Consider the following 14,378-nt stretch of genomic DNA (forward strand, 5'->3'; position numbering starts at 1 on the left):
ATACAGATGAACTCTATTTTACATAAGGGTTTGCTCCTCTAAAGTGAAAATTGATAAATAGGACACGGTGTCCATGTAGCATAGGTATTGTTCAAAACTCTATAATTCATACATACATCCAAATGATGTATCCAAAATTCAGCTTCTGTATTCGGTTTGCATGTCCACTGCCATAAAACATGATTAAGCCATTTTTTGCTTAATTTTCAATTAATTACTGGATAAATTGTGCTGTTTTCTACCTATTTACAGGACATGGTGTCCATGTAGCATAGGTAAAATTGACACATTGTCAGCCATATTTCTCAGCACGACGAGCAAAGGCTTACATTTTGAACATCATTTTGGAAAGATGGTTCACTGACTGTGTCATTTAAGTCAAACTTTTACTCATAAATGCTATTTTAGATCTCTTCTAGCTGATTTGGTTACTTTTCCCAAACAAGCACAATTTTGTCAAAATTACACAAAAAGCCTTAATTTACAATGGGTTGTATCAACTTATTTTGAGCATCTGCTGAACCATTTGTTTTTTCTTTGATTATACCCTAAAAGTTAATCTTAAACAACAAGAAAACTGACAAATAACCTAACCCATTCAAAAATGTTCAGAGCAATTGTTCAGATTTGGTGTCCATGTAGCATAGGTATTTTGAATTTCCCATCATGAATATAAAGATCAACCACAAATTCATTTTTATGTTTTGGGGAAAAAGCATACTATTTCCTAAAAATATAGTAGTTGAGCTATCAAAAACAATATTCAGATCAACATTTGGGAACTTTGACCCTATGTCACACTTTTTGCCCGAACTTCATGGAGTAACCCACATGTACATGTATGTACCGGTACCATATCTTGCTTTGGTTGCATTAGCATAAATCTCTTGAAATAAGTTGCTTGTGTACTTTTTTTTTGCATTTGAGTGATATTATAACACTCACAAGAAATACATACACGTACATGTACATGTACCACTTGTTCATGGCATCTGATATGTCATAATAAATACATACTGGTACATCACCCATGCTGCTTTGAAAGTTACTAGAAATTTGCAATAATCGTATTGTAATTTCCAACAATCATATTGTAATTTGCAGCAATCATATTGTAATTTGCAACAATCATATTGTAATTTGCAACAATCATTTTGTAAATTGCAACAATCATATTGTAAATTGCAACAGTCGTAAATCTGCAACTTAATTGTATTGTAATTTGCAACAATCATATTGTAATTTGCAACAATCATATTGTAAATTGCAACAATCATATTGTAAATTGCAACAATCGTAAATCTGCAACTTAATTGTATTGTAATTTGCAACAATCGTATTGTAATTTGCAACAATTGTATTGAAATTTGCAACAATCGTATGATAATTTGCAACAATCGTATTGTAATTTGCAATAGTCATATTGTAATTTGCAACAATCATATAATTAGGGAGTTGGGTTAGTGTAGCGGTACTTTCCACTGCTCTTGACCGAGGATCGATTCCTGCCTGGGCCAATAAATGTGGATTGGGTTTTCAGTCCCTACTTGATTCCGTGGGTTTGCCTCAAGAATATTCTTCTGGGGTTTTTCTCCCCCATCTCAATCTGTAATTTCTCCACGATTGTCTTCTCTCTACTTAGCCCCATGGGAGACCAGTGGATTCCAGTGAATGAGATACGCAGTTAAAATAAGAATTCAATAAATAAATAAATGCATGTTGTAATTAATGTCCTTTTTGGTTGGCCTCATGACCGAATAACTTTCATGACCGAATAACCTTCATGTGTACTATTCATTTACCTGTTATTCTTATTAGGAATAAATGAGGCCCGCAAAGTTTGTTTAACTTACGGTAACACTCTATCCTGGATCTTTTTTCTCATTTACTGCATGTACAATGTACATGTACTCCATCGAAAGGGAAAGTGTGGAAGTGAAACAAAACCTCTGATGGAAGTTTTATGTCATGTGATTGTCATGTTTGTACGCGTACATGTACCGGTACATGTACATGTACCGGCATACTGTCTGATTTTACATTGTACTGTACAAAATGCCATATACTGTGTACATGTACGGTATGACACTGTAGGTAACATATTGTACATGTGACACTGTAGGTAATGTACATGTACATGTACACTACATTTGTAATGCATTATAAGAAAAAAAATTGTGATTTATTTACAAATCGTTTTAACCCTCATACTGATAGAACTGTCACAAACTATAAAAAAAAAAAATAAATAAATAAAAAAAAAGACAGAAAAAAACCCCACTTCCTCTCCTATAGCTTGTGTACAGGCTGGTCACCAACTGCCTGAACCCTTATGGATAAACCACAACTGTCAAAACCTGTTGAAGGGGTTTGATAGATACGGTAGGGTGTCCTGGAATACTGCAATTCTATAGAACTTACATGCGTAGCAGCCATTGCCCTCCAATAGAGGGCAGCGCCTTTGTTTTTGCTTGGAGATGCATGAGTGAACATTTTGTGCCTTCATTGTTAATGAATTAAATTAATCATTGCTCAGCAGCACTTTGCCACAGCCTGTCAATTGTACCAATATGAGCCCAATTTACAAAACTGTTAAAAACTGTCACTTGATAGATTTTGACAGATAGGGTACATGTATTTCTCTCAATTTTGTCACTGAGAGAGGGAGGGTCAATTAAAACAAAATAAGTACATGCTTGTACATGTATCAGTAGTAGATTATGTACATGTATACATGGCCTCTACATACACATGTACGGTAGGCACATCAATTCTCATCAAATAAACATGGAAAGGTTGCATTCAAGCCAGTTTGTTTTAATTAGAGCATATCGAAAGTGAAAAAAAACCCAATAACTAAGTTTTGTGTGTACCTATTTAAAGTAAGCATAGAGACAAAAGAACAAAATTAACCGTTCATGTACATGTATGTCAACACTGTCATTCGCCATTGACACAATGCACACGCGGTGGTTGCTATAATTCCGTTGGTTCAGAACGCTGCATCGCATAGCCGCAATCGGCTGAATGAGAACGTGTCCCGGAACGCTGATTTCGGGCGCAATTCAAAAACATGACTCGGCAACTTTTTGATTGAAACCGAGATCCTAGAATATTATTGTTTTCGCGGAATACACAGCATTCACTGAGCTAATCCTTCATCAAGTTAGTTGTTAAGCACCCTTCTTTAGATTTTGAGCACCTCTTTTGCCACAAATGGAATGACAAATGATATACTCTACCTTTAAAATAGCAGAATTTTAAACCTGTCAATTTAACTGCAGCTTGAGTAGAGTATGTAAAAGAGAAGCACTTTCCTCTTAAATAATGTACAGTTTTTTGCATTACATGGTATAGTATAGTATAGTCACTGCATGCAATGTGCATGTCGGCTACTTTTCATGCACAGAACATGAAACCTGCATCTGCATACGTGTACAAGAACATAAGGTTCATATACCCACTAATTAAGGCTGCTATTCTGTAATGCAGTCCACAGAAACGAACTATATGCAGTGACACCTCACTGTTGAAAGTAGGCAGTTTCGTTTGACGGTGTGGTGAAAATTGCATTTCAGACTGCGTGGTGTCCATTTCACCCCAAAGTGTAAAACTGAAACCGCCCGGTTGATACCTGGGCATTAAATGATGCAGGTGCAATTGGTGTTTTACAGGTGCAAAATACTCGCACGTTCCCGTTCAGTCTGTTAAAAACCAAAAAATTCAGCAGTGATTTTTTTTTTTTTTTTTTTAACTGGTGCATATGAGAAATTGCCGAACAGCAGGTCGCACTGCAAACTGTAGGGCGACCTGCTGTTTTTTGTTTTTTTTAAAGTGACGCTTCCCTATCTTGTATTTGTGCCGCATTCTTCCAGTTGTTAATTCCCCGCGACCCAAATTGCAATGAACCGTTGGAACAAGGTTTTGAATAGCCCTCAAAGAACTCCACAGTTTTCAGATTTTTTTTCCCCCGACGAATTTGCCTTTCCCTTGACATATTCTCTTCCCTCTGACATATATTCCCGCACACGTTAACATTTTCTAATGTATTTGCCCTTTTATAAGGAGACGAAGGAAAAAAAACACACCTTGCCGTGTTTGTCTGCGAATGAAATTCAAGGCTTGTATGCCAAGCGACGGAATGGTTTTGTCAAAGAAAGGGTTGCTTTGGTATAAAAAAAAAAAGGAGGAATAGAACAAGAAGAAACTCGTTATCAAAGGTCTCATCATTCACACATATTCAAGATGAGGTGGGAGTATCGATAATCATATGAACCCAAAAGACATGTACGTGTACGTGTTTTTCTGTACTTTAGAAATTGCAGGGATCCTTATAAATAATTACGTAAAAAAAACATGGATGCAATTTTTGCTATAAATTGACAAGACACTACCAATAATTATCATGTGCATGAATTTACCCAAATGTCATCTCATTTATATTCCTAACCCATTTCAGATTGCTTTCGGCCAAAATAAACACAACTACCGGTACGGGTATCTTGGTCATTAATTTAGACACTAAAATGTGGACAGAAATTTTGCAACAAATTTCTGTCCATGTTAGGTGTACACGTAGGATTCTGAACATACATGTGTAAGACTCTGTGACGTCTTATTCAAATATTCAGTAGATTGTCTTGATTTTAGACAGGTAACAATAATGTGGGGAACAAGTATGAAAAGGTGCAATAATATTGTACAGCTACATGTAGTAATAACTTTCTATCAATATTAACAAACTTTCTGTCCATGTTACGTACTGTGCTGTACGTAGCATTCTTAGCATACATATCTTGTAAAATCTTCCTGGAAAGTCTTCAACTCTTGGCGAGCACATCCTCAACAATGGGTTGAGAATGTACAAGGGGAAAGTGGATTAACCATTAACTTGATATTATCTTGCTTCATTTCCCAATCCAACATATCACACTTTTGTACCCCTTTAGTGTGTCTAAAGATCTACATATACGTCATCAAGAATAGAAACTACATCACCCATGTACATGTATGCATTCACATTTATTAAAGGTCCAATTGCAAAGCCACTGCGCTTCCCACACGCATCAGTCCGAGCCTTTCATAATGGAGTGGTATATTCGTTTCACGCTTTGCGAACCGTAACACCCAAAAGCGAAACTGGAGATAAAAATATCCCTGTCTCCATGATCCTTGCAAGATGATACTAAGTTGCTCAGGGCACCAGACCAAGGAATACGGAGAAAGGACAGAAAAAATGGCAGGTTTTGAAAGCTTGTCAATCATTATGCGATATTTCCTTAAATATACAGGGACGTGTTCTTCTGAAGCCACGTTGGCATTTTTTTTTTTTTTTGGATAGTCTTGCACATTTAAAAAAAAATTCAAACTTGGCCTTTTGTGGAAGCAATTGTAATAAAAACAATTGAGCAAAATTGCAAGTGCTTCATTTTATTTCAAATGTAAAAATTGCTTGATTTGATGTCGTGTAATTCGTAGAAGATACCGGTACCATAATTTCAGTGTTTCTGTAAGGCCAAAAACAAAAATTATTCGGTCTCTGGTCAGACCAAAGTTCCGGAATTGACGTGGCGACGTGGCTTTTTTTTTTTTTCTTCAAGCTTGGATTGTACAGACAAGGTGGGGTACTACCGGTATTTTGCCTTTTTGGTGTCCTCATGTACATTGGTGTCCTCCATAATTTGCCTTGATGTGCTCTCGATCATATGCCTTGGTGCAATTTCCCATTCCTTGGTGCTCTTTGGTAAAAAAAATTGAGGAGGTGCCGCAATAGAGGGCGCTGTTGGAGCTACCGCGGAACATTTTGGGGAAAAAAAAGATTGACGCGCATGATTAAAATCGACGCGCGCGCTGACCAGAGACCGACTTAATTTTTTATTGGCCTAAAAAGCAAAATTTATGTTCGTCTTTTCAACTTTACCCATCATACTTTCTCCAGAATACAGTCTTAATTTAAAAGTAGCAGGCTTTAAAAAAAAGTATTACAGAAATATTCTCTGTATTCCAGACTGAATTTTGAATTTCTTTTAGTGAAAAGAAATAATTTTAGTGAAAGTACATGTACATGTAGAAGTGAACTTCAATTAAGTAAAGATGAATTCATAGTTCACGATTTCATGTACCAGAACATGTATGTTTTACAAAGTGTACTTCAGAATATTATTTGGGTGTTTATGTTGCATACATACAGAAATATTCTCCTTAATACTTGTTCAAACAGATATGTATACAATGTATACATATCTATACAAAGTGTGTATAGTAAGTATACACAAGTACATGTAATATATTTTAATGTTGATTTATTGTAATCATAAGGATGTGGGGTGTTAAATTGGTTTCCTGCTTTGAAATGGTTTCCTGCTTTTGAATTTGAATTTCAGAACCTCCTGGCCATTTTTCTTTTAAAACTTGGATTACAGATTTTTTGGGTCCCCGGTGTCGGGCGGCGAGCGAGGGGAAATTTTTTTTTGTGGGGGCGCCCTTTACAGCGCGCCAATAATGGTGAGCCCAGTATCAAGACAGGGTATTCGGACACGAAGGTGCTCAAACGAACCAGTCCAGTGCACGAAAACGTACAAAGTATGTACTCGAGGGCCGAGTGTGGATCATGTTATTCCTCCATGCATGGATCAAGTATCAAGGCGCGCGCTGTGCATAGGCCTTAAAAAGGACGGCGATTCGTTTCTCTATTTTTTGGTGCTAGACGCCGAGATTGCGGTTAAAAAGTGAATCAAAAGCTTGTGATTAGCCTACTTCTCCGACGGCAAGATTTTTGTTTGATTTAAAAAAGAAAACAATTGGTCATTAAAAGTGGAATTTTTGGGCGGCGATTTTTGTAATTTTTTTTCCATTTCCTTTTTTTTTTTCCGGCAGCGGATCCGTAATCCAAGTAATTTTAGTTCTTAAAAATGGCCTGAAAAAAGAAACAAGTGCAAGTGCACAATAAGCTCTGGCCGTGTTGCAAGAAGTCTTGCTTAAAAGTCTTGCATGAAATCGATCAAAATGATCCCTGCCAGAGCTGAAAAATGCGACGCCGATGGCCCATATGAAATGCCACACTTTTGGTCAACTTTCGGGACAGACAGACAGACCGACAGACCGACCACCAAGTGACATGTAGAAACCCCTGCCAGAGCTTAAAATATATAGTGATCAGGCGTGAGATTTTTCACACTTTTGTCTGAAATCAGACTTTTTGAATCGGAGAGGAGGACATTATTAGTATAGAAAGATGCGTGCATCTTTCAGACATTTTCATCAATTTTTTTCCCAGACGTTTTTAAATTGACAATGCATTCCCTGAGTGACGTCTGCTACATGTACATACAAACGCATTTTAACAATGAACATGATTATTATTTTATTCAACTAAATGAGAATCCCACAGAACCATCAACATCAAGCTCCGACCTGATCAATTTAAACTCAGGTTTTCCGTTTTCACTGCGCATCAAAAGCAAGCCTCGTGTTAATTCTCGTCCGAGCTTAGATTTGCTTTGTGTTTTCTACTGCGTTTCAGTCCCCAGTCCCACATCTCGTCACCTTGTGACATTCTCCCTACTCTCGCCGGTAATCGAGGCACGATCACGAGTCCATTGCCGAGCACCACTCCAAACAGGTCACCGGCTCCCCGATCAAAATTGAAGTTTTTTTTTTTTTTGTATTGGAGTGGCTGATGATGTGCTCACGTTATTGGGGGCTCGTGTGCAGTTCTGCATGCCGTGGTATAATGGAGAAGCCGCTTTGGGTCTGCCTAGGACGGCACGTGTGGCTTCAGATCAATTTGCCTGGGGGGGGGGGGGGGGAATAGGAGAGAAACCATGAGATCCTACCATGGATGTGCATTGAGAGTATCCTCGCAGTACGGGGAAAATGAAACATGAATTTTTTTTTTTACAGAACTGATATGCTTCTCTTGCTCTACGTAAAATGTCTTGCCAGTTTGGTTTTGTATACCCGGTAGTTTGGGTCACATGCAAAACCAGATGTTTTGAATATACCGGTAGTAAAAAGAGAAACGTAAACTTCTTTTCAGAACACTGCAAAAAAACCAAAACTTAAGACAAATTGGTCATGGTATCGTGCCCAATGTTGGTCAACAAACCAACTGCCGACAATCGTGGGCAAGTTCTTCCCGATAGTTGGTCAAGTTTTACCCGAATCAAGGAACAGTGAGGTGGTACCCGGTAACTCGTGTTGGGCAAATAAATATTGCCCAACAATGTTTTTTTTTTTTACCCATTTGCTAGTTAGTATCAGGGAAACAGTAGCCAGTGAGTTGTAGAGATGATTCCACTGGCAAGAAATGAGAAGATTAAAAAAACGCTGTAAATTGATGAAAAGAAAACCAGTTCACGTAGTCAGTTGGCTTATGACGCTTTGGATACTGTACCGGTAGGTTGGAGAAGTAGCCTTAGTTGCATATGCGCAACGTCAAGAACGTCAAGAGACTCTCCTTCTCCCAACCCATTATGGCATCAGGAAATTAAATCGACACCTCTGGTCTTCCACCGGTGTGCCTCCTGCATCACCCGAGACCTTCCGTACAGCAGACTTCTTGATTCGTCTCTCCGTCATCCCTCCCCTCCCCCCCCCCCCCCCCCCCCCCCCCCCCGGAAACTCAGAGCGCCACCGGACGGAAACCACCACCCTTTGTGTTTAGTGATTAAATATTGGTTCGCTTGTGCAGGGGCCGGATGTGAGAGCGTCGACTCGACGTAATTAGGCCGCGAGGCACCGCGCTTCCAAAAATATATAACCATTTGGGAATGATAATACAATGGAAAGAGGATAGTAGTCCTTTTGTTAATGTTACCGGACGCAAAAAAAAAATAACAAAATTAGTTTGATCGGTACTAGGCAGTTTCCTATGCTGTCCTGAAAGTCAGCATACTATTTCCGTAAAGTCATAATTTCACTTTCATGTTCTTTTTCCCGCTGAGGTTGAACTGGCCTTAATTTGAAGAGAGGAGAGAGATCGTAATTATTTAATTTTTAATTTTTAATTAAAGAGCATTTTGCCTATTTACCCCTGAGATTTACCCAATGTTTCCTGTACCGCCTAAACTTCGGCAAGTTGCCGAAACAGCCAAAAAATTTTTTAAATCACACACCGGTACATGATATTTCAATGGAAACGTTAACTTCCCCGTGTTGGGGCCCTATTCCTAAAGACCCTTTGACACTTGACAGATATGTGAGTTGATTCATAATCTATAAAAGAACCTCTTATTGAAAGTACCGGACACGATGTACGTCACTGGCGTTGGCCTGGGAATGACAGCCAAAAAAAAAAAAATTGGAAAAAAAATCCTTTTCAGTTGGCGTTCGGCAGCGAGAGATTTAATTTTGTCCCATTGTAATCGCATTCAGTAGCTTTTATTAAATACAGTTGTTAGTGTAGATTCCCCGGGAGAAGACGATTGTGGAGAAAAGCTTGTACGTAGTTTACGTGAGTGTAAGCTGATCATTGGGATTAGAAGTGCTGCGGGAACAATTTAGTGAACTTACAAAGTTTATTTTAAAATGTTGCTAAAGTACTGTTAAAGTTCTTGAAAGGGTTGGATGTTGAAAAAGGTAATGCATAGTACACACATGCACATGATAGAACACAATTTGATGATAGTACAGAGTTTGGGGGGGGGGGAAGCCATTATAAAATGTACCCGATATGTCAATGTGCTTGTTTTCATACATTATCTTTTTTATTGGACAAGTAACGACATTAACCCTCCTATGCAAAACATACATTCTGTGCCAAGTAGTCCTTTCAGTCGAAATCAATCAAGTGACTGTTTTCAACAGTTAAGAATTCCCAGCCTACATAAAGCAGGATTGACTGGCTGGGACTGACTTATGCTTTGACTCCGGGTGAATAATGAAACAGCTGTGACCACAACTTGCCTGCTTTGTCTGTTGACCCAGTTTGACTAGTCACAGTGCTTGCTTAACATTTGATCTGACTGCTGGTGACTGGCCTTTGATAAAAGTATAACAGGGGAAGTATAAGTGAATTTTGACTGTCTGTGACTGTTGAAATAGCAAGACGGTTAAAGGTAGAGTTAAACCGTATGCGTTTATCCAAAATGCAATTGACCAAATTGTTGTTACAAAGCTTACTTGAATTGCAGACAGTAATGGCACTAAACAGAATTCCCTGTGAAATTATTCCTTCTGGTATGCTGTCATTTTGAAGAAACCAATAAAAGGTTATTCCCAAAGATGTGTCAAGTGACGCATTTTTGGAAATTTCCGTTGGCAGAACGTTGGTTTGTAACTTGGCGAATCGGCAAATGGGTGCAAGCGCGTTGACTTGACGAGCCCACACGTGCGGTTGCTATTATTAGCGAGAATCGTCGGTTCCGTTGTGACATTACGTAGCTCGACAATGGGCTAAATGAGAATGATTCTCATTCGTGTCCCGAATGCTGATTTTGGGATCATTGTGTCATGACTCAGCAAATTTTGAATTGACATCGAGATCTAGAAAATAGTGTTTTCTGGAAACGCGTAGAGATAAACACGCTTCATTAATTCTTAAACATATTCTCATATTAGTTCTTAAACATCCGTCTTAAGATTTTGCGCACTTTTGTTGCTTCAAACGAGAAAAAAAATGCACCAATAAGGCCAAACAAAATAAATATTCGGTCTCTGGTCAGACCAAAGTTCTGGAATTGATGCGGGGACGCGGCTTTTTTTTTTTTTTTTTTTTTTCCTTCAAGCTTGGATTGTACAGACAAGGTGGGGTACTATTTTGCTTTTTTGGTGTCCTCATGTACATTGGTGTCCTCCATAATTTGCCTTGGTGCTCTCGATCATTTGCCTTGGTGCAATTTCCCATTCCTTGGTGCTCTTTGGTAAAAAAAATTGAAGAGGTGCGGCAATAGAGGGCGCTGTTGTAGTTTCCGTGTTAATTTGAAAAAAAAAAGAAGGTTGACGCGCATGATTAAAATTGACGCGCGCGCTGACCAGAGACCGAGTATTTTTTTTTTTTGGCCTAACAAGTGGTCTACTCTACCTTTAAAGTACAATGGAAACAGTAGAGTCCTAATCGAGTCAATCAAATGTCAAATTACAGTCAGTTAACGGGAAATGAATTTGAACATTGACAAATAGAGTTGCATTTTATATCACAGGTCATTGAATAGCTCAATCCTTGATTTGAGGCTGGACGGGCGTGTGATAGACTCTGATGACTTGTGGTGGCTTGTGTGATTGACTTTTGACGACTTGTGATGGACTGTTTGAGGGATTGTCATTAAGATGGCTTGCGATTGACATGTGATTTCTTGTGATGGCTTGTTATAGCTTATGATGGACTTTGGACTGACTTAATTTAATAATTCTTACTATAATGGGGCGACACTCCCATAGACTTGCACGCAAACCTAAACTGTCGCCTAACCCGAGTTTACCTGATCCTTTTCCATGAAATTCGGTATTTAGGCTAATTGGACAAGGAATCGATCTGAAAGGGTCGCGACAATAAAATTCCTTGTCCTAAGGGTCGTTTCATCAATAGGGCGACACCAAATTGTCACCCCAATGAGGCGTATCGCCCTAATCGAGACGACACTTGAGAAATCTGTCGCCCTATTGCAGCAATTCTAAATTTAAAAGGTATTTATGAAGTGCTTTTTAGCGGGGTATCAAAGCGCTTTACAATTATTATTACCCCTGTTCAACGGGCAAAACTCCTGAAATCTTCTCAACTCTCCAGGAGCCGTAATCAACCTCTCACAGTCACAGTAACCAACTCTGCCCTTGGAGGTCCCCATCTACTCCTGGGTGGAGAGAAACAATGAGTGACAAAGCGCCTCGCTCAGGGGTATACACACGATAACCCCGGACAGGACTCGAACCCACAGCCTGCAAAATTACCCGCAGACCACAAATTCAATGCTCCAGACCACTCAGCCACGGTTGATTGATTTGCAATTGATTTGTATGATTGATTTGCAATTGTTTGTGATGCATGTACCTTGTGGTATGGTATGAGTTATGATGACTTGGCGAGTAAGTTAAGATGATTTGAGGGTTTTACTTTTCCTATCCCTGAACATTTTTCCCCTTAACTTGATGACGGCCAGATATCTGTAACAATGTCATTGCGATGGGATTCCCCGCACAGAGTCTGGAGAGCGTCTACAGGAACGACATGGAATCTGTGGTCAAGTAAGTGTAACATGTGTACTTCTTCATACGTGTACCAGTACTTCACCCCAAATTTGTCCCTCATTCACTAGCTAGCGAGGAACACGTACCCCTCTCCAATCTTCTCCTCTGCTCCCCTTCCCCCCCCTCCCCTCCACCTTCTCCACACCTTGAAGAGAAAGTGTTTTCTTTTACAGTGTATATGTTTGTTTCACACTGGGTGATTATTACGATTGTTTCAAAATGTGTGATAATTGTGAACAAAGTGTTAAAACCAAGTGCATTGTGCGAGAGCGAAGGTTGACACGTTCTGTTTGACCTCGCGTCAACTTTTCGTGCACTGCAAATTTGCAGAAGTTGAACACATTTTGCCTCTGGCGAAGTTTTCGTGACATCAAATTGGCTTCACATTCGCATAATTTGCTCTCTTGCCAAAGGAAACGGAGCAGTTCTCGTCTTTCACCTTGAGCGAAACTGAATGTGGGCAGCGCAGCCCAACGACACGGATGTAATTAGACCTTCTAGAAAAACCTTCATGGATGAGATTATAACCTTGCGTTTACCTTCCTTCGTGTCTCATTTCCTTGTAGCAGTGCCATCGCCGATCAGGGCTCGTTGTGTTTTCCCCTTTCTGTTTTTGTCATTCAGAGATGCAAAAGTTAAGCTGGGAAGCGCTTTGTCTCTCATAGTGTGAGACTCACACCTGTAAAGTGTGTGCATGATTGTATAGCAGCGGACATACAACTGGTATGCGTAGGCATACGCACATGTACATACATGTCATGAATAACAGTGGCCAAGTACCGGTAGTTCTGGCATGGGCGGTTCCAGAAGAACAGTGAATAGGATTTGCAATAGGTAATCTGCTTTCTGGGCTGAATTTAGAACTCTTTCTGGAAAATTCTGGTTGATAAAGTTTGTTTAACAATTCTTGACTTATGTCATTCCTTTTAACCTGGAGGGTATACGTGTATGCTTGGCTAGATTTATAATTTCAACAACTCAACTCAATATTTTACTTTTGTTTATATTTTGTTTTAAGCAATTTTTGGTACATGTATATAAATTGTGATTATTCATTTTTTTTTATGGACAGAATGCTACATGAATGTATAAATTTGTCTATGTGTGTTTTTTTTTTAATGGACCTTGCATTCCCCCCCCCCAAAAAAAATTGAATTTGGTTTGACACTAAATTTTGTTTTTATAGTAACAAAACGACTTGCAGAACAAAACGGTTTATTTTTGTTTCCCCTTTTTCATAACGTTGTGAATTAAAATTGAATTTGAAACAAATTTTGATTTTCAAAAGCATAATATCTACACAGTGAAAAAAAAACTACATGTAAAAAACAACGCCAATTCGGAATTAAACACGTCCAATGTGTGTAATTAATTTTCCACTGAGGTTTGGAAAAAAAAAAATGTTATGAGTTCAAATTGAATTTGAAACAAATTTCGATTTTCAAAGTTATAATATCTACCCAGTGGGAAAAAAGGATACGTAAAATAAAAAAATAAAGCAAATTCTGAATTAAACACGTCCAACGCTTGTAATTCAGTTTCCACTAAGGTTGGGGGGAAAAAATCAAAAAAATCAAGGGTGTTTGGTTTCATATGTAAACATGTCATTTGTCAAAAACCAACGTACAGTGTACGGCAAAAAGGAAACTCGATACGTATTCGTGTCAGCTACGTGTGTGTGTGTGTACGCAGCGTGCATTCCACTGTGAATTGCGAAGTTTGCCCTTCCATGGGGGAGAAAAAAAAATCGCTGCTTTCGTATTTTGCAAGGATTTCCGTCATTGTCTGTGTCCGTGTCTGTGTGTGCGTCCTCGGTTTTCTCTCGGAAAATGTCACGGCCGTGTAATGACCTATCCTCAGTGCCCTGAGGTTCCGAGAGGGGGGGGGGGGACAAATAAGGCAACAGAATAGAAGCCCCTAGGCCAGGTTCTGTCTTTTGTACGAGGGGAAACACTGGCCTTTTGCTCTATCCCTGCACCATCTGCAAAAAAAAGATGACAGTAAGAGAAAAAATTATTCTGAACTAGTCAGATTAGACCTAAAAGCCTGGGTGCGCGTACGTATGTGATCTGCTTAATAAGGGCAAATCTACATGTACATGTACTAAGGTTGTGAGAGTGTGCACAATACAGTACATGTACATTTACATGTATTTATACCGGTACGTAAAATGTATGTATACATGTACATGTAGA

At 38.9% G+C, this 14,378-nt stretch overlaps 1 protein-coding gene across 1 annotated transcript in view; it reads left to right on the top strand.

The window, feature by feature from the left end:
* Nucleotides 1–14,378, top strand: part of LOC119732047 (phosphatidylinositol 3,4,5-trisphosphate 3-phosphatase and dual-specificity protein phosphatase PTEN-like) — a 48,191-nt gene that overhangs the window by 8,586 nt on the left and 25,227 nt on the right. Inside the window, exon 2 of the mRNA XM_038205413.1 lies at nt 12,096–12,180. Within this exon, the coding sequence (XP_038061341.1) occupies nt 12,096–12,180 (85 nt within the window). The remainder of the gene's footprint in view (nt 1–12,095; nt 12,181–14,378) is intronic.

Source organism: Patiria miniata, unplaced genomic scaffold (genome assembly GCF_015706575.1).
Source record: "Patiria miniata isolate m_02_andy unplaced genomic scaffold, ASM1570657v1 HiC_scaffold_24, whole genome shotgun sequence".
NCBI lineage: Eukaryota > Metazoa > Echinodermata > Asteroidea > Valvatida > Asterinidae > Patiria > Patiria miniata.